Source organism: Neolamprologus brichardi, chromosome 14, assembly GCF_056152115.1.
Source record: "Neolamprologus brichardi isolate AB-2024 chromosome 14, ASM5615211v1, whole genome shotgun sequence".
Taxonomy (NCBI): Eukaryota; Metazoa; Chordata; class Actinopteri; order Cichliformes; family Cichlidae; genus Neolamprologus; species Neolamprologus brichardi.
In genome coordinates, this window is record NC_142117.1 from 30,773,555 (window position 1) to 30,799,561 (window position 26,007).

Sequence of the window (26,007 nt, forward strand, 5' to 3'; positions counted from 1 at the left end):
CTGGCGCAGTTTATGCACGATTATTCTGGATGTAATATTTACTGTCTGTATTCGTCTTCAAATTGTGGAAAGGTTTTTGAACAATAACAACAAAAAACCCACCCTGAAACTGGTAAGAGCTGTTTCATAAATAGATTTAGGTAGATATAAAATCTGTGCTTCATATGTTTTATGTAAAATAATTTACCACAGAGTCAGTTAGGTTTCTAATGCTTAAAATGTACCTGTGGAGTGACTCACCATGATGTAAGGCATTGTTTGGTTATGTGTTTTTTTGAAACTTTAAGAATTTTTGTTATAAATTAGTCTTTGGATCAGTTTGTTATTTATCGTGAGACAAAAAGTAAAACAAAAAGCATTTTTCAGAACAACCAGAAGTTTAAAAACCTTAAGAAAAATGTTTTTATAGGAAACTGCAATAAACAACAAATAATCTTCTTCAATGAGTACAAGTAGGCCTTTTTTAACATAAAAAAGCTATAATAATCATTTATAATACCTGCATTATTTCTCCTAACACATTCTTATAAATTCTGATGTTTATTGACTACAGTTTTACATTTCCTCTCCTAATGTAACGCAATCTATTTACTGTAGCACTGGTGTGTCAGACAGCATGTCTTGTGTAGGCGGTAAATGTCACCCAGCTCTATTAGCATTAATGGAAAGGCGCCAATGGTCTGTTTCCTCTCCTTGTCATCAGCGGCTCTGCAGACGTCTCACTCTGCAGGTCACCTGGACCAGTTTATGATCATGACTGGAGGGATCAATTATCACAAACTCTACTCGTTTGCTTTGCTCGGACTCTATTAAAGAGGCATAGAGTGCTGATAAGGATCCTTTTACCCTATTTACATTTTGTCACCGTTTGTTTTATACATAACAGTATCTCTGGATTTACCCAGATCTGCTGTCTGTCCAATCTTAAGTCTGTTGCGCATGTTGGAAAAAGGCGCAGGCTTGGTTTTGGTTTCACTTGAAAGCCCAGTTTCTTTGTCAAAATGAAAACTAACTCATGTAATGTGACTATATTTCACTTTTTATCTCAAACAACAAAATTTCTTGTATTTCAGAAATTGAGGCGAAAGAGGCGTGTGATTGGCTGCGGGCAGCAGGATTTCCCCAGTATGCTCAGCTCTTTGAAGGTAAAAAAACCAAAAAAACTCCTCCACACATTCACACATAACCAAAGGGTCGAAATGTTGACATTAAAGGGAAGAGGTTAACAAAGTAGAACAGCAATAAAAGACTTCTGTAAGGAACTAAAAATGGCTTTTTTTAATTTTAGATCTGTTCCTAAATAGAACAGTGTTTTTGATTGAACATGGACTTGCAAGCTGATGAGTGAATAATGGTACACAGTGTTATCTGGTCTGCCCCCAACACTGTACACAAAACCATGTATTCATGAGCTGCATAGTGCGCCTCATTTACACCACTATTCTCAGGAAGCCTTGGAGCTTGGACCGCAGTCAGATCCCTAGACACAGCAACACAAGTGGAAAATTCAGCTGCTTTTAAAGTCTAATCTTTTCCAAGCTACGATTACTACATAAACATGTCTTCTGTGCTTAAAGACTAAAGTCATGGGAAGAACTGGGTTTTATCAGAGCTTAAGGTAGCTATACTCCCTCAGATCTCTGCGCTGTGGCCAGACTTCTGATGTGCTGTGGTGCAATATATTTGTTTTCTGACAGTTTGTAGATAGTATGTGGACTTTGGCAATGAATACAGACAACGCTGTTTGAGTGAATAATAAGTTAACATAATTTTAGTATGATATTGGGATTGTGTATTAGAAATTATCCCAGTGTTTGAAGCTTTTGCCATTTTTTTAAGTCCAGAATACAGTTTGACAGAATATTTGCCCAACTTTAAAATCAGACTGAGCAACCTCTGCTTTTTGTAAGAAGTCGACAACTTGACATGAATGCAATGGAATGTTAGATTCATCCTCTTAAGTTATGTAAGAGGAAGCCCATACCCAGGGCAAGACGTAATGCTCACAAGCCTGAACGCTGTTATTTGAACAAATTCTGTCTCTGCTCATTAGCATCACATACAAAACAAGTTTAATGGTCTCCCAGCTTTCAATGTAGTTCTGGAAAGAATGTGTTTTCCCCATCTCTCTTTCCATTCATCATATCCAAGAACGCTGCTAAAATGTCAGGGAGGAATTTGAACACTGCTTCTTTCTCCAACTTTTATTCTTTTTATTTCCAGATTCGCAGTTTCCCATTGACATTACTCCTGTGAAAAGAGATCATGATTTTTTGGACAAAGATCTTGTGGAACCTCTGTGCAGGTAATGCCATGTCAGATATTTATAGCTAATCTTTGAAATAAAGTTGCAAACACTGAAGTGGAGCTATGTTAAAGGCCCTGTGAAGTTTGGCATGGAAGCACAACTTCCATGGAATGATGTGAAAAAAGTTTAAAAAGCTAAGCTGCAGACACAAATCCTGTATTTATACAACTGTTATTACATAAACACGTTGGTTATCCCCTTTGGGATCGTGTCAGGAAGGGCATTCAGCTTAAAACTCTGCCAAATCAAACATGAAGCTACCCACTGTGGGGACCCCTTGTGGCAAGTGATCAGCTGAAAGTAGCTTACTATGAAGTTAGTTTCCCACTTGTAGTTATGCTTATTATTTCATTTATTAAATCACTGCTTACAGACCTTCACCAGGTCGCACAGATATGGTGGTCCCCAAATGGACAAAATGAAAATTTTGGTTTAAAGTTGGTTTAAGCAACATGCTCTTTGGCTGCACTGGATAAAATACTTCTATATTAACCTGATGTCCTTTTTGTACTTTGTAAGTAATCTGAGAGATAAGAGAGTTTCCAGGCTTTAGAACACTTAGCTTGGGATTGGAGACTTTGGCTAGCATAAATTAGAACAACACCAGGTGGAAGGATATGGTTGTCCAATAGTGTGATTGACTCTTTAGAAGTCAGATCGGATCATTGACCTATTTTTAGCACTGCAAGAGGATACGGCTGTTTTTAAATTTTTTTGGCCTTTTCCACATTTTATGCCTCTTGCAGCTTTATTAAATCCTTCACTTGCAAGAGCACTGATGAGACTCTTCTGCTGTTCATCTAACCCAACTATGCATAAATACTGTATATGATTTCCTAATTTGCCAGAGAATGACTAAAAACATACACTAAGCCAACAACTGGTAGTTATACATAACGTTCTTGTAGGGTGAGACAACGCATATACTTTTTCAAGCCAAGATGCAAACAGCACTCAGGCTACCACTGTAACTATAGCAACCATCCCAAGAGGAAAGCAGAAGGAACGTGAAGGGTGCCTTGCACAGCTCAATATGCTGTGACTCTAAACAACCCTAAAGCAACTCATCTGAATTCCAAACTAGCCACAGGATAAATACAACACAATTGGAAACAGTTCCACCTCTAACGTGATTGTTGTCCACGACGTTCCTCCATCTCTATGGTAACATTAGGATGGCTTTATTATCGGTTTTGCCACCACAGGCATGTGTGCAAAAATAAACAGCGGTCTTCATCTTGTGATTGAACTGAAGCAGATAGTTATTTTATGTGTGTGAGTTGCTCTCTGATCCTTCACTAGGCAGCCTCCTTTTTATAGTAACCACATTCAAAGCTCTTCTGGCCTGCGGAATAAAGGGCCCCCAGCTTAGAGATCCCCCTCTTCAGTGCTCCACTATCTACAGTAACAATCATGGGAACGTCTTGTTTAACTAACCCCTTCTGTAACACTGGAGAATGGTTAGAGGCCTTTTACTGACACAGAACAATACTGTCAGTCGGTTAAAAAAAGCCTGTTAGCAGTATGTGGAGCTGTTAAAGCTTGTAATTATCTTACCGCACATTTGTTTCTTTGTCTAAAGCCAACACTCAGTTTAGCGGGAGTGTGTTTTCTTATGTCGTCATTTTTTCCATCTGTAGCGGTTGGGTCATTTTCAGCTCTTAGTGCCGTTGTACAGTGTACTGTAAATTCCAGTTGGCACACCCACAGACTCCTATAAACTGTAATCACTAAGGATACGCTCAAAGCCTTAGTTCATGATGTTTATTAGAGATACTGAAAGCATTCACTGTTTCTTTTTATAAAACTACGTTAAGGAAATGTACATCAGTATTTATAAATAGATTATGATAAATGCAAAACCTACAGCTATATTGTCTATGCTTCATGTTAAGGACAGTCTTTCTAAATCACCATGCTAAGTTGAAGATCACATTTAAGACCTATATGTTAACAGGTATAGGCGGAATTGTGAATGAATTTGATTAGGCAAAGTTGAACTAAAGTTCACATTTGTCAGACTGCAACAGGCAGCCCTTCAAGCCACTATCACTTAGAGAACAGAGCAACTGACAATTACCGGTGTTCATTAGGTTCAGAGTACTATTATATGGATAAATTCAGTTTCCCACTGGGTCTGGCTGTGCATCCAAAACAGACACTGATCAGATTAACACTTAAACAACAAACAGAAGTGGATCTTTTTCTAGTCTGCTCATCTGGTGTTGATTACTACTGCTGCTTTCTTTTGTTTGCTTGGAACAGCTTTTCATCCTAAGGCTGTTTTTCTTTCAGGCGACTCCACACTTTAAATAAGTGTGCCTCTATGAAACTTGATGTGAATCTTCCAAAGAAGAAAGTAAGTGTTAAAATCTTTTTACTTTTACAGTTGTGACAAGTATAATATAACATTAAATGCATTTTGGATTTGGGGAAAAAACAGCATCCTCCTTGAAGAGATATATTTTTAAAACACTTTATGACTCAGTTGGTTATATATTCATTTTTGCCACAACAATAGCCTTTTGTGTGCGACTCTCCACATAGTCTGGAGTGCTTTGAGCTGTTATTCTTCGTTTGTAGCTCTTAATAGAAAAAAAATCTTTGAGTCTAATACCACAGTAGTTATCAGTAATTTTTAAGATGTTGAAAAGAAATGTTAATACATGCTTCAGCACAAATAGAACCTAACTTTATCTTTATATACAACTATTATTACATTCACAGTTATTACTTCTTATTTGTTCACGCACTGGATTGTAGCCTTTTCTTGGCTGGTTGCATAACGGTATTAGTCCTTTGCAAACACATTTTCCTTTTATTGCCTGTAGCTATCCTTTGTGCTATAGATTTTGTGTGATAGTACACACGTTTTAGCTTCCAGTGAAAAAAATTTCACACACACACTACAAAGAGGTAAAATATGCAAATTATCCTTTGTGGAGTGTTTCTGCATCCATGGTCTTTTTGATTGTTATTGTTATTTCTGTGGATAGTTATTTACTACTGCAGTAACTTTCATGAGACCTAAATAGCAGCAGTTGCAGTTATATCTGCCAGAATAATTAGTGTAAAATAATCTTTCTTTTCCCAGAGTGAAGACTCTGATGAAGACGATCTGTTTGCTATTAGTGACAAATGGACCTTTGAGTGGAGCAGCCGGCGTTGGTCCAGGTTACAGGACATTGACAGTCTGCTGGGAAATCACAGAGAGGGTGAGCTCTCCAGAGATGGTGTGCCTCTGAGAACTACCACCAGCAGCGAGAGTGTTCTGACAGACCTCAGTGAGCCAGAGGTCTCTTCTTTGCACAGCGAGAGCAGCGGAGGCAGCGGTCATCGGGGCCTCAGCACAGAGGACTCTGACTGTTCCAACCGCACCTGCTCAGACACTGCAGCAATGCCAGACTCGACTTCTCTCACAATGCCTCACATCCCCAAAGAATTTGCTCACTTCAATTCACCATCTGACAAGCACAGCAAAACAACCCACTCTCGTGCCAAGGAGTTACTAAAGCGTATGGATACACTGAGCTCCCGAGGTACTCTGGGAAAAGGCCATAAGACGCTGGTAATCAGCTCTCCTGTGCTGCAGCAGGAGGCCCAGGCCCTGAAGAAATTGAGGTGTGATGACATAATAAATGGAGACGGTGGAGCTCTGGAACCACCATGCAATAAAACTCTGCCGTCCCACTCCAGTAGTGAGGGTAGCAGCCATTCTGGTGGAAGCACTGTCAGCACACCCAGCCTAAAAGAGCGTAAGCCTCACCGTGTTGACCATAAACGCAGCGGCATGTATTTGGAGGACATGGACATCTTCTCAGGATCCCAAATGAATAAAGTTGCAGAACAAAATCGTAGAAATGAATTTTGCTCTTATGAAAACCTCGTGGTCCACATTCCCAAAGACCACAAGCCAGGAACCTTCCCCAAAGCATTGTCCATAGAGAGCCTGTCCCCAACTGGTGGCGCCTCAATTAACTGGCACACTGGCAGCATGCACCTGGACTACCCTTTAATTTCATGCAGAAAGGAAACACGGCCTGCTACCCAGTCCTCTTCCAGAGGTAGCCGCATCAGTGTGTACGATAATGTTCCTGGCTCGCATCTGTATGCCAGCACTGGAGACCTGATAGACCTGGAGAAAGAGGATCTGTTTCCACACCTGGATGATATCTTACTGCATGTCAATGGTCTACAACAGATAGTGGACCACTGGTCAAAAAATGTGTTACCTGGAGGCGAGGGGATAGTACAGATCGATGACGGGAAGGATGATACAGCAGGGCTTCAGTCCTCTAGTCAGATTACATTGGACTTTGAGGGGAATTCTGTCACGGAAAGCCAGATCGTGCCTAGTGATGGAGACAGAGACAAAGTATCACTTACAGAGACAGAATCTACAAGGCTCAGGGAAAGGAGGGACTCCGGTGTAGGTGCATCACTCACAAGACCTAATAGGTAAGACTGAACTGATGGAACTAAGCAGTAAGAGTATGTTAAGATGAATAAAAGTTTACTCTATTTTCTTTGCTTTTTTCATCTCTTTTGGCATTAGGTTAAGATGGCCCAGCTTTCAGATATCTAATCGTCTAAGTCACTCAAGAGCATCCCTGCAGATCACAAACCAATCAGCAGGCCAGCTGAGTTTGTTACAAAAGTTTTCACTGTTGCGTTTGACTGCAATCATGGAGAAGTATTCCCTGACCAATAAACATGGCTGGACTTGGTAAGTCTAACATATTCTCCCAACTACTTATGTTTGATTCCTATTTTCAATTTGGATTTTATTACAGTTCTTTGAACTGATAATATCTCTCAGTCATCAGTATTCTTTATGTATGTATATGTCCAAATCCTGATATACTGTATTGGCGTCCTTCATTGCCATCATCTTTCTTTAGTGTAAAGAGAATTTTTTAAAACATGTGCTAATGTCTCTCCTAGGTCTGTGCCAAAATTTATGAAGAGAATGAAGGTACCAGATTATAAGGATAAGAATGTGTTTGGAGTTCCTCTCATTGTGCATGTGCAGCGTTCAGGACAGCCCTTGCCCCTCGGCCTGCAGCAGGCCCTGCGGTACTTGAGGAGTCAGTGTCTCGACCAGGTCAGTGACAGCATACGATACTCTCACACTGCACATGCCTTTCATTTTCATATATGAAGTTTATGTGATATAACTGTTTTGCTTCCAGGTGGGTCTTTTTCGTAAATCAGGCGTGAAGTCTCGAATCCAAGCTCTGAGGCAGATGAATGAAAGTTCTCCAGAAAATGTCAATTATGAGGATCAGTCTGCCTATGATGTGGCTGATATGGTGAAGCAGTTCTTCAGGGATTTACCTGAGCCCCTACTCACCAGCAAGCTGGGAGAGACCTTCCTCCATATTTACCAGTGTAAGTAAAGATTGCATTTTTATCTGTTATCACTACCTCTACAAAGCAGAAATGTTGTTTTTTTAATCCTTCTATTCATCTGTGCAGATGTACCAAAGGACCAAAGATTGCAAGCTGTCCAGGCCGCCATCATGTTGATGTCTGATGAAAATCGAGAGGTACTGCAGACGCTGCTCTGTTTCCTTAGTGATGTCACTTCCTCTGTGGCGGAGAACCAGATGACACCTATGAATATTGCTGTGTGCCTGGCTCCGTCCCTCTTCCATCTCAACAAAATGAAGAAGGACAATCTATCACCAAGGTATTGTTTTCTTTTTTTCTTGTGTTACACTTAACTTGGTGTCTGTGGTTTTGGGTAACATTACCTGCCATTCTGTGTTTACAAAAATAATGATGAAGACATGCATACATTAACTCCTGCATGATTATCTTCCCCACAGCTCCATAAAGATCGCTATAAAGTGGGTTACAGATTTTACTCATCCCTCAGGGGTGCAGTAGATAGCTCTCTTTCTGGGCCAGTTTTACCCCAGTTAAAGCTTAATGTTTTATGAGATCATGCTGTGTACAAACAAAGCAAAGCTCTCTAATTTAGCAAGTTGAAATTGTTGCTAAAGAGATCAAAGCGGTTTCCTGCAGAGCGGAAGAAGGGTTTATATACTGTTTCTTGTGGGGATGTTGACCTGAAGTCCCTGCTGGCCTAATAGGTTTTCTCTCCTCATATAATCTCCAGGGCCATGCATAAGAAGTATGCTACTGGCAGACCAGACCAGAAGGATCTGAATGAGAATTTAGCAGCGGCACAGGGCCTCGCTCACATGATCATAGAGTGCAACCGCCTCTTTGAGGTACGAGAACCTGTGTTTATTATGCAGTAAGAATTTAAAGCCTGGATGCAGTATCTAGTCTTGTTTTTATTTGCTGTCAGCCTTACCTTATGCTTTTATGCACCCATTAGATCCCTCATGAGATGGTTACTCAGTCGCGTAATTCCTACGTGGAGGCTGATTTGCATGCACCAACAATTGACGAGCTGTGCAAGCAGTCGGAAGATGAGGATGGAACATACCAAACACTTTTGGAGGGGAGACTTCAGAACCTGCTGAAAGAGGCCCGGGAAAAATCCAAATACTGGGTGTCGTGCAGCAGCTCTGATAACACAGAGCTCTATTATAAGAAGGTTAGTTTTCTAACCTAAACTTAAACCACTATCTTTATTTCAAAGATAGTGGTACATGAAAACAATCCTTTTTGTGTCTTATGTGTGTGATCCAGGTGGGAGATGGCAACCCTTTGAGACGTTGGAAAGTGTCTGTCGAGGTGGAAGCACCGCCATCTGTGGTGTTGAACCGGGTGCTGCGAGAGCGCCACCTGTGGGATATGGACCTCCTTCAGTGGAAAGTGTGCGAGACACTGGACAGGCAAACAGAAGTGTTTCAGTATGTCCTGAGTCGCATGCCCCCTCATCCCAGCAGGGACTTTGTAGTTCTTAGGTGAGTGCTTAAGAAAACTCAGCGCACCATATGATCTCTTATTTTGGAAATAGCTCAAATTGTATTTCTTTAGATACCATAATCAGTCTCTTTCTGTGCATTCAAGGTCATGGAGGACAGACTTGCCAAAAGGTGCTTGCTCCCTGGTTTCTGTGTCTATAGAGCACGAAGACTGTCCTCCTTTAGGAGGGATAAGGGCTATAGTCCTGGAGTCTAACTACCTATTAGAGCCCTGTGGCTCAGGAAAGTCCAGACTAACTCACATCTGCAGAGTGGACATGAAGTAAGTCCTACAATGAGCTTTTACACAAGATTCTTTTAGAAAGTGCTATAAAGAAAAGTTGTTCTCTTATGGTTTGAGCTGCATTTCTAAATATTTTGTGATGTATGCTATAGTATATTGAATATAGTGATTTGATTTCAGGGGAAGGACTCCAGACTGGTACAACAAAGCCTTCGGCCACCTTTGTGCTGCAGAAGCTGCCCGAATCCGCAACTCCTTTCAGCCACTAATCACAGACGGCCCAGAGACCAAAATCTGAAATTCTTTGCTGCTTGTGTCTGCTCAGCCTTGAGATCAACATTGAGCCTTTGAGTCATTGCTAACAGCCACAAAAAGCAGAGACGGGGCTCCAGAACGAAAGCACAGTTTATTGTTTGTTTGTCTGAATGCAAAATGCTCTGATAATAACTTATGGCTCCTCTGAAATTGCACAATTTTAAAAGAGGACATCTTATAGGTGGTGAGCATAATTCTTCATTGGGAAATTAATTATCCTGCCAATATTATTGACATTTATGACTATTTTATTTACCTTCATGTTTCTAAAACTGTATGTTATAATAATTATCTTTAATAATATTATTGTATTATTGTTTCTACAATGTCTAGGACATTCGAGCTCTGAAATGCTTCTGGGAAGCATATATTTGTTTGTTTCAGATTTAAAGCTATAATTATTATGATGTACACTCAAGTGCATATATGTGTGTCTGTGTGTGTGTGTGAATATACTGTAAATTAAATAAAATGTATATTTTGTATATATGTATATATATATATATACATATATATATGAAGGGGTAATGAGTACATATGTTAATTTTCCATATATTAATTCATTTTTCTGTGTGAACCGTTCTGTCAAACACATGGTACAAAATTGTAAGCTGGTTTTACTTTGCTCCTTTATTGCCATTTTGAAATGGGTGTAACTGTAATAAACGTTGACCTTCAGTGGTTGTGAAGAAGGTGACTTAAGGTTTGACTTGATCATACCTGCTTTAGGGTACTGGATTGTGCAGTCAGGTCCAAACATTTCTTTTTTTTAAAAAAAAATAAAACCATGAAAATGATGAAACGCTTTGTGTGCTGATTCCTAATTGTATTATGTGATTCTAAAAATAAGTAAAAATTTAAACAGTATTTTTGGGAGTATGTGAACTCGATTAATCCTCAAAAGAAGCTAAGAACTTGTTACAGACGTTTAAGAGGTGTCAGAAATTCTCATTTAAAAATACTTAAATATTTTTAAATACAAAAGTTCATTACACCTAGCAAGAAAACACACTTCACTCTGATTTGGAATGAGAGGGACCTCTGCTGGCTTTTTACAAAACTCATGTGAGTCGAAATAGTGCACAGAGGATGACTTATCTGAAATTGATTGCTTTTATTATGCCACCTCAGTAGTGGTTGAAAAAGCTAATAAAGACTGTTTTATTATTCTCTGGCTTTTTTTCTTCCAAACTACATGGTAACTATATGGTAACTTGCAAATGTACTGTTTATAAGATTGGGGAAACAGTCTGCTGAGACTGAAGAAGTAACTTGGATGAGTGACGAAACGTTTCTCCCACTGAAACCGCTACGTCCAAATGAACAGAATCAACTTTTGGAGATTTACTTACCTGAATGATTGAGAATACATCAAGACATATATGGTAACTTGGGTTAAACTAGAAAAACTGTCAGTTTCTGCCACGAGATGGCTCCTCTATTTGCAGCTTGATGATCTTTACCAATGATTTTTACAGTGGCAGCTTTGATTTTTCCTCTTAATAATCTTGCCATCGGTACATTTGTTTACTTTAGCACGTTGAGAACATATCACCATACATATACAATACATTTTTGATGGCAGTCTAGGTTTTTGTATGCCATTTATGTACGTGCCGTTGGTGTGTGTAGACCAAGCCTCCTTCACTGATCTCAGTTCAACACTAGCAGTGTTTGTTTCTCAGTTACATTGATTCAGTGACGCGTTGATATGCAGAGACAAAACATTAGAAAAAATAAAATAGAATATATTTATGCCTTATACAATGCATTCTACAAACTAAGCCACTATGCGAAGATATAGCAAGAGAAAAATAGAACGCGAGAAACGTGAGTAAAAGACAATGTCATTCAACAAACTTCTACATTTCATTCGCAGGTGAACTGGCAAATATTACAATGTCGATCATTTTGCGGTGGTTTATCACAAAATACATCAAAATTACACAATGGTAGTCATGATAGGCACAGCAGTAAAAACTGACACGACTCTTTTGAAGCCATGCTGACACAGATCTGTTTAATGAGCTCTTGAAATGCACGCTCAGCTTCCGACTGTCAGAAAGGAAGATTGACAGAATTGTCCCAAGCTGTCAGTGCCAGCCTGTTTTATATAAATGCTGGAAACTAATTTTTGATTATTATCTTTTAAAAAACAAACAAACAAACAAACAAACAAAACAGATGTTTGTACACAGAAACGTTCTCTAAAATGTATCTATATGGGATTACATCTATCCATCTATTCATTTTTCTTTCTTTTATAAAAACAAATAAGTGGGAAATGCCCTAACAGTGTATCTTTTAGTCATTACTCTGTGAGAAATAAGGGCATGTAAAAGATATTGGAGAAGTCAGCCCTCTTAATTGTCTCATAAAACATTTAAGGTGGTGGGGGGGGGGAGTGGCAGAAATGCTGCATAGTATAATTACACTGTCCATTCGAATGTGTGTCCACAAGACGACTGCTCCCTAATTCAGTAGGAAAGTTAAGAGAAACCCTGTGTCAGTATTAGTATTCATCCTAATGTAATTAAATTATATTGCCTTGCATAAAAGACTATCCAAGGTCACATTTGTCCTTCATGAGCTATGCCACACCTGGCGCTCTATAACGAAACTACCATACATTTTTGTGAGAAAGATAATAATAATTGTCAGTTACAATACAGACGTTTACAAATGTACATGTGCAGTGCTGATTAACCTTTCACGAATATGTAAATAAAAGCAACAGTGAGTTATTTGGTAATTCTCGTTTTTGATAGGAGTACAGGTATCTTTAGCAAGCTGGTATATGAGCATAATATCACTGGTCAGGTATTATATTCAGGTGTACCAACTCATCACTGAATACAGTAAATACAGTTTGGTGCTCCAACAATGGAAGTCATCTGTAATGTTCGGCTATGGCTCTGCTTTTAATGCGAATATTTCCACCACATGTGGTTTTCTTTTCTTTTTATCCCGTCCATATCTATTTTACTCAGTGTTAATTTCATATTATTTTACTTTATTTTACATATAATTGTTTCTATTTTCCAATTACAACATTTCTCATACCTAAGTTACTAAATTAGCATCTCTAATAAAAAAATAGATAAATCTCTAACCTTCACCGGTAAAATCTAATTTTGACTTAAGGAAATGAGAAACCTGTTGAAATTCATTAGCTATCAGGATAACACGGTCTATATTTTTTCTGTCTACATTAAGTGTCTGTCTAAAGTTATTGAAGCCAGCCAGTCTTGGCTGTTCCAGCTCGAAGCGACAGGTCTCCGGTATCTCAGACAACGCAGGCGTAGTGAGCGGGACGACAGGTAGGGGGCGGCAACATGGCGGTGACGGCAGCACAGCCACTGAACAGCGCACATCCTGAGAGCGGCACAATCACACACAGCTTTGTGTGTTCATCGCAGGTCTGTCAGATCGGTAAACTGCCCGGCACCGATTTCACACCGGACCTACTGACCACAACTCCTCAGAGTGGATTTCACTGAAAGAGAGTGATTTCTTTTTGGTGTTTTGCTTTTTTTTGTTTTTGTTTTCTCTCTCGAGTGTTTATTTCATTTTTTTTTCGTGATGCTCCAGAACAGTGATTAAGTATATTGCAGAGATAAAGCGTAACAGCTCCTGAAAAGCTCCCGGTTTGGCTGGAAATGACAAGCGGTAGACCGGTGACAATGCCGGGCTCGCTGTCGCTCTCGGACCGACAACCTCCTCCAGGTCACGGGCAACACGCGGCTGCAGTCTCCGCTGCGGCCGGTGAGACAGTGATGATGTCCGGATCAGGTTCAGTGGTCCTCCCGGCTGGGATTATGAATCCATCGGTTCCTATCCGGAATATCAAGATGAAATTTGCCGTTCTTACCGGACTGATCCAGGCTGGAGAGGTTAGCAACCGGGATATTGTTGAAACGGTGCTGAATCTGGTAAGCAAACATTTTTCCTATCACTTTGTGACTGGACATTACTGCACAAACCCCAAACCATCACGGGTGTTCAGTGGCAACTAATAGAATAGAACGTGCATGTAACAAAATAATATTTATTTATTTATTTATTTTTTACATCGAGCGGGGGGAAATAATAATTACATTATTTACAGCAGTAATATGAGCAGCTGCCCCAGGATATGGGAGAGTATACAGCAGTGAACAGTTAAAAGTCACACATGTACACATACAGATAAGGAAGGAGGAGGTGGAGGTAACAACACAAAGCCATAGCTCAAGTTTTCTAAGAAGTCCCACAAAGTCCCAGCTTCCCTTGTGTTTTCCTGCAAATCAAGCAGAGTCATTGCAGGTGAAGTGCATCACTTGCTGGGATTTAAAGGGCAATGTCAAGTGGTATTCATGTTAAAGTAAAATATGAGCCCATGCAGGAAGGCAATTGCTTCTTCTAAGTGTGGGAAAATTTCAGGGATAGACCTGGCAACTGTAGGGGAGCTATTCTCACGGAGCCCAGACTCACTATAGCCCTGCTTTGTGATGTGATCAATGTAGCTCCCCAGCAGCGTGTTAAAGATATAGATTCTGCACTTAATTAAAATGTGGTATCTTGTGGTAGTATGATAGTCACCACCCTCTGCCCATATACATTTACTGTTACCTGTAGAGTATTTTGTTTCACTGCTGCTTCTAAAAAGTAAGAATGAATGATTTCAGCACAATGTGTTTGAGAATTTGAACCCATATATGACCAGGCTAACCAAGTGAAACCAGTTTGCTGTCCTGGTGTATAAATAGACTGTGTAGGCAGTTAATACCTATTTGCTTTGACCATCTGCAGGAGTACTGCACAGCCTGTTTGCAGAAGTTTGCCTCTCCTTGTTAGCACACTAGAGATTAATTACGACCTGTTCTGGCACAACAGAGATCCACTTTGTGGAGCAGGACAAATTGTGGCCTTTGGCATGTTCAGGCATGAGAGAAGTATTGCAATAGCTGGAGTCTCTGACACCTTGCCCCCTCACACGTTGCAGCGCTTTTTTCACAGGAAATGTGCACACCAGACAAGGATTAACACTGCAGTCTCTTGCTTTATTCTCTTGACCTACTGAATACAAAGTGTTAATATCACAGCTTCCCTTTTCTCCCTGTGCTCATTTAGTTTCAGTTATTTGTAATGTACAGTAAGATGCATTTTCATCAAATCCTTTTCCAGCCTCATCTGTTCTCAATTTGTTTTGAATGATGAATTTAATTAACTGGGGTAATTAGTGGTCTGCTCTGGTTAGACATTTTGGATATCAGTCAGTATGATCCTGCTTCTTTTTTTTTTTATAGCGCAAACAAAATAATGTCCCTGCAAACACATAAAAAAGACATAAACTTAAACCGTGATTGTTATTCTGTCTCCCTGTTTATATATAATACGTCCAAAAAGTGTGTATGGATCTCACTAGTCAGGGAAAATGGTGAAAACATTTATATTTATCCTTACAAGATCAGGCTGGGGTTTTTTTTGGTTTGTTTTTTTTGAGTGTACAGTATTTGGGCATTCTGATGAATCCTTAAGTTTGCCTCACGGGATCCAGCTGTAGAGTAATAAAATATTAATGTTTTTCTCATTCTCTAAGGAAACTGTTCAGAAAATTGTGGTTTAAGGGTATCGGCTCGAACATCTGTCATGTAAACATTTTATTCTGTTTTCTTCTCCAGATGTGCAGTTTATGACCCTTTTTTTGGAACCTGTCTGTCTGATGAGTTTCTCCAAGTTAATAATTAGTACCAAGAATAAATAATTCAACGATTCTCTGACTGAAGAAAGTCAGGTATGCTCTAATGGATCATATGTTGAAGATTGGTACTCAAACAAGATACCTTGACCTATGGATACAGGCTTCCAAGCGCATAATTATCCTGACCCTGACACCATGGCTTCCCATGTAGTGCCAATAACTGGTTGATATTAACACCAAAGGATGACACTGTCATGTCAGGTCAGAGTTATCACAAGGCTTACTTAGGACTTATTAAAATGATACTCTACCCATCCCATTAGATCAAGCGCTCACTATTTCTGGGCTTGAAAGGAAGGTTTTAAAAGTGGGAGACTTCTGCTGAGTTGAGGCTAATGCCAGTTATGTTGAGTTTAATAGTTACACATTTTCATGTTGGGGAAAAGTTTTAAAGCTAAACTCAAACTTGTTAAAAAATTGCTGTTACATTACCCAGTTATCCACTATGTTTATATGCTCATTCCGCTCCATGATAGAGGGGGTGATATTGTTTTCACCTTGTGAATCTGTGTGTCTGTAGGTGTGTGTGTGTGTCATGGAGATACTGTCATGGGAACTAACTCAGCAGCTGAGTGCTTTGGCAGGTGTTTATGTATCTGTTTATGGACAGATTGTGTTCATGTGATTGCAGTAACTGTGTGTAGTTAAGCACAAAATGAAGGGCAGGTTGAAAATGGATTTGGCTACAAAGTATCGATGTAATGTAGTAATGACTACAGAGTACTTGTGGACTGGAACACTGACATGTTGATAGACGCTGACATTTTGATAAAGGATTTTCGTTACCACAGGATGTATTAAAGGAGCAAGGAGGCAAGATGGAAGAACTGATTTAGTATGATTCTATAGTATTGATGCTGCTGTCACAGGTAAACAAATTTGTGTAGATGCTAATTGTATTTGGTCAGAACCACATTTTTTAAAGAAAAAGAAACTGCTAACGTAGGGTGGTGATGCGTAAAATAATTTATTAATGCCTCACCTTGTTGGCCAGTGGTCTATAAAGGGGTTGTGAAATCTTACATTAGTTGTCAAAAATAGGAGTTTAATAATAAATTTCTAGAAAAATCTTGCCTGTACAGTGTTCCCTTAAGGTCACACTAAGGTCTGTTACTTAGTCCTCGCAAGTATGATTTGTCTTGACTGTCTTGCCAGCTTAGGTAGAAATGGCACTAACATTCTTAAAAGAGAAATCGAAGGCAAGCTTTTTGTACACTCGCCAGCCAGTTTATTATATACAGGGTTGGACCCCCTTCTGCCTACAAAACTGCCTTAATTCGCTGTGAAGCAGGCACCAGGAGACACTGTGTTCATGAAAGGATGGAAATTGTCAGTGACACTCAGGGTGCCTGTGGTATTTAAACAATGCTCAGTTGGTACTAAGGGGTCCAGAATTGTTAATAAAATCCCCCTTACACCATTAAACATATGTCTTTAATCTCAATGTTGCAGCAGGTTCATAAGATCAGGCAGCATTTTTTCCAATCTTCTGTTGTCCAATGATGGTGAGCCACAGTGTATTATATCCTGTTTCCTGTTCTTAGCTGACAGGAGTGGCACCCGCTGTGGTGTTTTGGTGATGTAGCCCATCTGCTTCAAGGTTTGATGTTCAATTTAATTTAATTGAATTGTGTGTTCGGAGGTGCTCTTCTGTAAACCTTTGAGTTACTATTGCCTTCTTATCAGCTCAACGCAGTATGGCCATCTGTGATTCTGACCTCTAATATTAACCAGTGTTTTTTTTATCTTTTCTGGACCATTCTCTGTAAACCATTGTGATGCTCAACATGAAATTCAGCATGATTTGACCATATCTATATGTCTAAATGCATTGAATTGCTACTATGTGTTTGGCTGATAAGATATTTGGATTATGAACAGCTGAATTGGTGTACCTAATTAATTGACAAGCGAGTTTATACCCTTGGTGTTTTGTTGATTACACGATCAACATACCAATGAGTTATTTTCATGAGCTTAATTGCAAATGCTGCTAGAATTATCCTTATGACAAGTGCAGTGATGCATATTGGACTATGGTTGATTGATTATTTTAGATAACAAAATACTCTAGAGCTCAGTTTCACTGAATGAGAACCATCTTTTGTTTTATCTTTAATTTATAGTGAGCCAAATTAGTCAAGATGCTGCCATATTGAATAAAGGTGAAGAAACTGGAGAGTTGACATACTTAAACAACGAGTGCTTTGCACCAGAAGCTCTGGAGCTTAAACATTTGTCTGCACTAAATTGGTATTTGTAATTTTAAAACTGGTTTTCTTTGCGATGTGTTCACTGATTGTCGACAGCAGTCAACAAGGGGTAAACACTGCAGTTATGTAGTGCGGCTTGTTTCCTCAAAATGAAGTTTCTGTGTTACTAAATTGTTTACAGAGTGAAGTAATTGCTATCTAGAATTTTGGGCTTTTCCTTTTTGTGGGAATGAAGCACTTTTTTGTACCTGGCCAGAGTGTGACGACCGAAGGGCTCGGCTGTTTTCCATATGACCTGTGTCTCCCTTCTAGGTAATTGGTGGGTTAAGGTGACCCAATTTAGCATGCAGCACACATGAGCCTGAGGACTCAGGGTTCCATCAATCAGCCCATCCAGAATTTTTCTTCTCCTCTCCTCTCCCTCTGTCAGCCAGCTGAAAGTGCACTCAGACATTGCATGGACACTGATGTGCTGACAACAATTGATAGTAGTCTTTGGTTCCATTTTTTTTAGTTAATTTAACTATTTAACAGCTATCTTACAACTATGTGTCATCTCCTTCTTTTTGTCACATACGTTGAATTGGATTGTGACAAACGGGGGCTTGTCTAAGAGTTCGAAAACCCACTTGTAAGATTAAAGTTTTTGGTCTGCTAAATGCTTAGCTGAGCTGAAATGCTTCTTTAGTACAGTCAGAAGTAGTTTTGTATTTAGTATCATGAACAACACAAGATGGTGTTAGTTTCAATCGATTACCTTAATTAACTTTGAGTGACTTCTGATTGCTGTTAGAAGATTAGTCCCCATTTCTTTTGGCCTCAAACCAAGTGTCTTTGTCTTATTGCATGAATCTAGCCATGCCTTTATCAGTGCGACAGCTCTCTTAAAGTCTTGCCACAGAATTTATAATTGTACTGTCATGAACTTCAGCAATTAACATGTTAACCGAGCCTTTTAGAGTCTCAGATCATGTGCTTGGGTTTTTTGCTGTTTCTCTGAGCCTTTCACAGTCTGACCTTTGGAATGAATTTGCTGTGATGTCCACTCATGGGAAGATTGTGTTAACACACCTGACTCCTCCAGACCAGCGAACTGATTTTTATAGAGGTGGTTACGTTTGCTGATGATCAGTTAATCAAGTGCATTTGATTAGCAGCCCCTGGCTTCTTCCAATCCTCTTAATTCCTCTGGAAGCAGTGTACCTAATTTTTAACAGAATTGCATAGAGTCGTGTGAAAACTGTCTTTTTCACACGACTGTGTGTCGTGGCTAAGCCGAGGGCAACCGGTGTCCCATCTGTGATAGAGTTACAAGGCATGAACGTACCTTAAAATAAAAGGCAAAGCGTATGGCAGTTTTAGGAGAATCAAGGAGCGACGTTGTTTGAAGTTGATCTTTCTCACATGATGTCATAGTTTCACTACTGGGAATACTTCGTGTCTGATCCAGGAGGCAGGGCACATGGTATCTACTTACTCACAGTGAATTCTCCCGACATTGTAATAGGGAGCTGGCAAGTTAAAGACCATTTCATGTCTGATCCAAACACTCAGACTTCTGCATTCTATCATACAGATCCAAGTTCAGGGCTGTACTGTATGTGCGAAAACCTCTTGTAGGAGCCCTAATTGGTTACTTACAGCTGTTCTGTCCACAGTCCAAACATTTAGCCGTAATGAATACTTTAAATTTCTAATATTTGTAGGTGTGGGCAGCAGTTAGCAGCGGCCAGGGTGATGTACCGATCATGTTTTTGCTCTCTGCCAGCTGAACTCTTAGATATGCTTAAGCCCCACAAATGTAATGGAATATACAGAACATAATGAGAATGTTCTGTATATTTCATCTAAGTGATTGATCGAACAGCTTGGAGCAACACCAGTCTGACACGTTCTTTGAGCATTGTTTCACAATAAATGTTAACAACTTAATTGAATAAGAGTTAAACAGCTTTCCCCCCACATGACCCTAAAACAAAATCTTGTTTGTGCACTAGAGTAATTGAATGAGCAAAACACTGAGATGGTACTGTTTTGTGCCACCATCCCTTATCAGACCTAATTAAAGAGAGATGTCATTAATCTTTCATGTATAGCCAGACTCAAATGAAAGCTGTAATTAAGATAATGTAGTATAAAACAGGTTGTGGAGTTCTGCCTTCAAGGTTGATGTAATTCCGTAGGAATTAAATGGTGTAACAAAGGCGAGCTTGAACCCTGCGATTTTTACCTTGGGATAGCTTGTCTTTTGTGCCTTGCTGTATATTAGTTGTGTCAGTATAATAAGATCTCTTAATTCCAAAGACTCCAAAGGTGCTCAGCTTTGAGAGGGAGCAGTGGTGCTCATCAAGTTTTCCCTGGTTATTGAGACCTTGGTAGATTCTGGTTCTGTTCTGCAAATAATCTTTGTTTCTTCTCTTATACTGATTGTTGATTTTCACTGTAAAAAGGCATATTTTACTTTGTTTCAATGTCACGGAAGTAAAAAAAACGAAAGGTGGACCCTTTTTACAATGTGTAAATCACAGCAAAAACAAAAAAGGAAGACTTTCAGTCTCCTTCTGTTCTGTGAAGGCGGGAGAAGCTGGAAATGTTATAATTTAAAACCAACATGTAAGAAACCAAGTAAACAGACAAACAAACAATTTAAACTAAAGCTCACTTGCCATCAAGAGACATTCAATATATATGAAAATTAATAATGGATGAAAGACAAGCGCTGAGACTTGTATGTGGTCTAAGCAGCTTTCAGTTATTATTGGCCTACACTGTAAGTGTCCCTCTGCTGCTGTTGAGTCAGTTTCACACTTTGATCAATCTTGGATCAACATGACCTCTGGGCCCTTGTGCGGTTCTACAGATAGTTGTTTTTTGTTTTTTGAAAAATTATATTGGCTTCATGACTCTTTTATGTCTTTTGTGCAGACTCACTGCATGCATATACGGAATAACTATTTAATACGACAAGAGATGAGATACATGCATTCTCAATTTAATGTCATTACACAGAACAGGAACACATTTAATTGTTTTGATTGTGATGTGGCCGTTGCTGTGTTAAATATCATAACAAGAGACTCTAAATGTGGCGTTAATCTGAAACATGTTTGACATGAAACACTCTTCTGTAGCTGTGTGGTGCACTGACCTCTGTGTAGAGCAGTGTAATGAAAGATAATTTACCTACGTGGCTCAATTAGGCATTGCATTAATGCTGTTAATGTACCTGGGACAAAAGCAGTAGGCTTCATGCTCTTTATAATGAGAGATTTAACATTCATTAGGAATAGCAGTGTTTACCTTTATGAATTCTTCACTCAGCCTTTTCTTATTTTCCACTTTGAACCACGTGTATTAGAGGGGACTACAGTATGCTAAAATTGTCCTTCCCTTCTAAAGTTTATTCTCTACTAAGCCATCCAATTTCTGCCAACAGCAGTCTCCTCTGATCTAGTCCATGATAATCTTCTTAGGATCTAAGGAAAAATAGAAATTCTTATTCTGTTCAAAGCTGTTTATTTAAAAGTAATTTACCTGAACTGTTGATTGATTCAGCCAGAATGCTGATATGCATTTTCTTGTCCTCAACCAAGAACAAAGCTAAGGAAAGTATTCAGCGTTTTTGCTATTGAGGCACAGCTCCATTGTTGTATCTAATTTTCAGGAGGTCTCTACAGGTTGTCAAGTATCCTTGTGGTTAGGGCTGGGCCATATCATACCGTTCACGGTATAATGTTGGGCAACGATAAGAAAATGAAATATCGCGATAGAATATGGGTAAAACGGGCATGCGCAGTGCCTTTGTTTTCATACGCACATGGCGGAAAAAGCATGGCGGCGACGGAGAATGAGAAGGGCGAAAGCGGATCGTTGAATGAAACGGATGAACCAGAATTGGTTTGTAAAAATGCTGCAACTTCAGTGGTGTGGAACTGGTTTAGCTTGCGTCCGTCAGATACACAACAAAGCACTATTTTTGGTAGAGCATGCTAGCGGGCAGTCGTTATTACCGTGTTTTTTGGAAAATATGGCACACTTAAAATCAATCCTTTGATTTTTCTGAAAATCTACAGTGCCCCTTATAATCCAGTGTGCCTTATGTATGATTTCTGGTTGTGTTTACTGACCTCGAAACGCTTTTATTTTTTTTTAACGCTGGTACACGGCGCTCGAAAATCTGTCAAATGTTTTAGTATGACTTTGCTAAGCTACTAACCCGCACCGCTTGCAGTGTTGCCAACTTAGCGACTTTGTCGCTATATTTAGCGAGTTTTCAGACCCCCTAGCGACTTTTTTTCTAAAAAAAAGTCGCTAAAAAAAGACGTGAAAGCGCATATTGCTTTTACTCTCAACAAGCAGCGGGTGCTGTAACGCAGTCAGTTCTTCTTTTACTCTTATGCTGTTTTGTGGATCAGGTTTAAAACTACTTATAAACACACACACACACAAAGTAACTCCACCAGAGTGCCTATTTCGGGTCACTTTTGCCGGTCCAAGCCCGGATAAAGGAGCAGGGTTGGAATTGTGACATTACAAAAAACAATAATTGCTAAAAGAAATTTAATTTGTAGTTCTGAATAAATTCTAAATGCATTTAGGACGTTTTTTGCTCACTTTATGTCTCGTCCACGATGTTATTTCTCTCTCCAGCAGCGTAGGTTACAATTACATTAGCATGACCAATTATGCAAATTAGGTGATGACATCATTTAGCGACTTCTAGCGACTTTTAGGACAACCAATAGCGATTTTCCTTACTGAGGAGTTGGCAACACTGACCACTTGATGGATTGTCAGAGCATTACGGCTATCGTAGGCAGGAGCCTCGCGGAGTGATACGTACTGTGCTTCAACATAATATTACCGTATTAGGTGTGTATAACCTCTCTTTAAGTTTTGTGGATATTATACATGGTTATGCTGAAGATATGTCGGCCAATTTCCACTGGAAATACCTTTTGGTTAAACTGTCAGCAAGGGATTTGCATTTGCACTGTTACATTTTTATATAACTTTTAGGGGTGCAACGATACACAAAATTCACGGTTCAGTTCGGTTCGATACTTTGGTGTCACGGTTCGATATTTTTTCGATACAAAACAAAATGTTCATGCCTTTTTAATTTGTCATTTATTAAAATTATAAATATATATTTTAACTCAAAAGTACAGTTTTTAAATTTAATGTTGCTGAAACAACAAAGTAATAAAAAAAAAAAATCTACCTGATCGAGAAATCACTCATCTTTGGAAAAGAGAGTTTATTACAGAGAAATGGCTCTTTCCAAAATAAAAGCTATACTATACGCTTCTTCTGGGCTATATTCTCAGCAGCATATTAAACATATCAGGTCCCCATAAGGAGAATCATGTGCTAACGGCTGTCTAAATGAAGTTTGTAGCATGCATGCTTGTTGTTTTTGTCTGCTTCCACTTGTCTTTGCACTAAGATGATGTCGGGGTAAATGTGCAGTCATATTCGTTGTGTTCCCACTAGTGCTGTCAGCTTTAATCTGAAATGACATTAACGCCACAACACGGCAAATCTCCGTTAACGAGCTACCGCGGATCGCCCCGTGCGTGGGGCTGGACGGTGTCAACACGTTAACGAGCTAACTGCGCTAACGCACTAGTTCCCACCCATGTAATTGAGCATTGCGTGGCACATCCAACATACTGTTTTACTTTAGTCCATGACTTGCTTACCTTCAGGGTCATACATCACATGAAAACCAAAATAGTTCCAAACGCCAGAACTGAATGAGGGTGGGGGAGGTTCAATTTGCCATGTTGCAGTGAGCTTAGCTTCTGTCTGCTTGCCCTGCGCTCAGTGAATCTGCGTTCGACTACTCCGCCTAGGCTGCACTGTCAAGCGCAGATCCACTGAGCGCTCAACACAGACCGCATCGTCAGAAGAAAAGTTGATCAAATAAATTTTGTATTGTTCGATACACATGCGTACTGAACCGAAAGCACTGTATCGAACGGTTCAATATCGATACGAGTATTGTTGCACCCCTAATAACTTTAATGCACATAAAAAACAGCTGCTTGTTTAAGTGAAAATACATTGATGGGTTTTTTGGGTTTTTTTGCACTAATAAAGTTGTGGAGTTGTAAAGTATTTTGTCTAGTGTCAATTATATCATCAGTTATATCGTTATCGCAAATTTTCAAATGTAGATTGTGATAAATGTTTTTGGTCATGTCGCCCTGCTCTACTTGTGGTCCTGGTCCTATCATATTTTTATTAAATTGCATATTAAAATTAGAAATTCAGGGACATTAAAGTTTTAAAATTCTGGACTATGATTAAAATATTGTTAAACATAATAACATTTATTTTAATACAATAAGTTAATAATAATAATAATAATAATAATAATAATAATAATAATAATAATAATAAGCCTATATCATGATAAGGTACATTTTTAAACGTTACTTACTTACACAGTACACGTAAATCCAAGCTACACTATATGGACAAAAGTACTGGGCCACCTACACATTGCACCTACAGCAGCTTCTCAGCCATGGAAACCAATGCCGAGCTGCTCCATGCACAGTTTTTGTGCTCATGCTAATGCCAAAGGAGGTTTGGAATTCAGAGCATTGGTGACTTTTATGCACTATGCACCTCAGCGCTCAGTCACTCTCCTCTGTAACATTACAGTGTCTGCCACTTCATAGCTGACTTCCACTTTCCAATAATACCACTTACAGTTGATCATAGAATTTCTAGGATGGAAGAAATGTGACAATCTGACTTGTTGCAATGGTGGCATCATATTACAGTACTATGGTTAAATTCAGTGTGCTCTTTAAAACGACCCAAACTATGTGGTTGATTTTAACACCTCTGTGCCAGTGGGACTGAATCAGAATCAGAATACTTTAATAATCCGTAAGGACAACAGGTTTAATAGATTGTGTGGCACAATACTTTTGTCCATATTCTGCATTTTCAAATGGCATTCGCTCTGTCATCTTGAACAACCAAAACTGTTCTTGTGGAAGTTACTGTTCACCCCTTTCCATGGTGTTTATGCATGCTATAAAGCTCAATTTTTCCAGATTCTCCGACTGTCACAATCCAATTCTCCAACCCATCTGCAAGTGACATCATTGGTACATATTTTACATTCAGTTTCTCACACGGCCAGATTTTAAAACATGACTATGGGTCATGTGGTAACTGCAGAGATGACTTATCGATTTGATTTCAGGAGGACAGTCTCCTAAACGCACTATTGGGGAGAAGAGTGAGAAAAGCTAATGTACTGCTTCAGCTATTCAGAGCTGATACGTGTTAAGAAATCAATTTTTTGACCAACAGTAACATGTAAAGCAGCTTTGACAACAGTGGCTGCTGGGTATAGACACTTTGTGGTTTTGTGGTCAAACTACTTTGCAGAGAATCAAGTTGTGCTTCACAGTATGACCTACAAATTAGAGCCTGGTCAATGCACCTGTTGGAATCAGCATAAACTCCAAAAGCAGGACTAGTAGATTTTATTGATATGTTAAACATGCACTGAAAGGTTGAAAGCTTGATACATTCGTCTGAGTACTATTTTCTTCTCTACTGCTAACTCCAGAGTTTATTAACACCCACGTGAGCATATGTGCATCCAATAAACTGAGGCTCTATTGTGAATTTGTGTGGTCAGGGGACATTAGAATGAAGCTTGTTTTAAGTTTGTATTAAAAGGATTTTCCTGCAGTTTTCTAAACAATATTATGTGTTTCTTTTGTATATATTTGTATCATTTATTTGTGTATTTAAGAATTTTCAATAATACTAATAACATTAATAATTTTAATGTAAATGGTCCATGCAAGACTCAAGTGGAAAATGCAATGCAACTCCATAGTTAAGAACCAAAAAAACCCCCCAAAAACCTAAAAATTAAAAATCGAAAGAACAAAATAATCAAAATGAATATACATAAAAAAGTTTGAAAAAAATTTACAAGAAAGCCTGATGATATCATAAAGTCTTTAATAGTGATTTAAAACAAGAAGCTGATGAAGCAGACAGGCCCTTCCACCATCAAGGCAGCATCTTATTTAGATTTCAAATCTTCTTTTTCTTGTTTTTTCTCTTGGTTGAGTTATATAAAAGTATTTTGAAGAGCACATCTCGAATTTTCTATCAAAGGATATGTGATTGTGGTTGTGCTGTGATGATAATTCACTTTGACATTGAAAGGACATTGCATGGATGTTTGATCCAATTTGGCATCACTCATCCTTCTCCAACCTCTGAGGGGGAATATTACAAGAAAGCCTGTTCAA

General features: G+C 39.0%; 2 protein-coding genes across 4 annotated transcripts in view; both read left to right on the forward strand.

The window, feature by feature from the left end:
- The window catches only part of stard13b (StAR related lipid transfer domain containing 13b), a 59,010-nt gene extending 48,475 nt beyond the window's left edge, over nucleotides 1–10,535 (forward strand). For both annotated transcript variants that reach the window (XM_035910227.2, XM_035910228.2), the window contains 13 exons: nucleotides 1,074–1,145; nucleotides 2,224–2,305; nucleotides 4,604–4,667; nucleotides 5,403–6,766; nucleotides 6,864–7,034; nucleotides 7,253–7,412; nucleotides 7,501–7,699; nucleotides 7,787–8,000; nucleotides 8,433–8,547; nucleotides 8,658–8,879; nucleotides 8,975–9,192; nucleotides 9,299–9,475; nucleotides 9,617–10,535. In XM_035910227.2, coding sequence (XP_035766120.2) covers nucleotides 1,074–1,145; nucleotides 2,224–2,305; nucleotides 4,604–4,667; nucleotides 5,403–6,766; nucleotides 6,864–7,034; nucleotides 7,253–7,412; nucleotides 7,501–7,699; nucleotides 7,787–8,000; nucleotides 8,433–8,547; nucleotides 8,658–8,879; nucleotides 8,975–9,192; nucleotides 9,299–9,475; nucleotides 9,617–9,734 — 3,176 coding nt within the window. In that variant the 3' untranslated portion in view covers nucleotides 9,735–10,535. The remainder of the gene's footprint in view (nucleotides 1–1,073; nucleotides 1,146–2,223; nucleotides 2,306–4,603; nucleotides 4,668–5,402; nucleotides 6,767–6,863; nucleotides 7,035–7,252; nucleotides 7,413–7,500; nucleotides 7,700–7,786; nucleotides 8,001–8,432; nucleotides 8,548–8,657; nucleotides 8,880–8,974; nucleotides 9,193–9,298; nucleotides 9,476–9,616) is intronic.
- A 2,807-nt stretch (nucleotides 10,536–13,342) lies between these two features.
- nbeab (neurobeachin b) overlaps nucleotides 13,343–26,007 on the forward strand; it is a 201,267-nt gene continuing 188,602 nt past the window's right edge. For both annotated transcript variants that reach the window (XM_087851111.1, XM_087851113.1), the window contains exon 1: nucleotides 13,343–13,683. In XM_087851111.1, coding sequence (XP_087707237.1) covers nucleotides 13,411–13,683 — 273 coding nt within the window. In that variant the 5' untranslated portion in view covers nucleotides 13,343–13,410. The remainder of the gene's footprint in view (nucleotides 13,684–26,007) is intronic.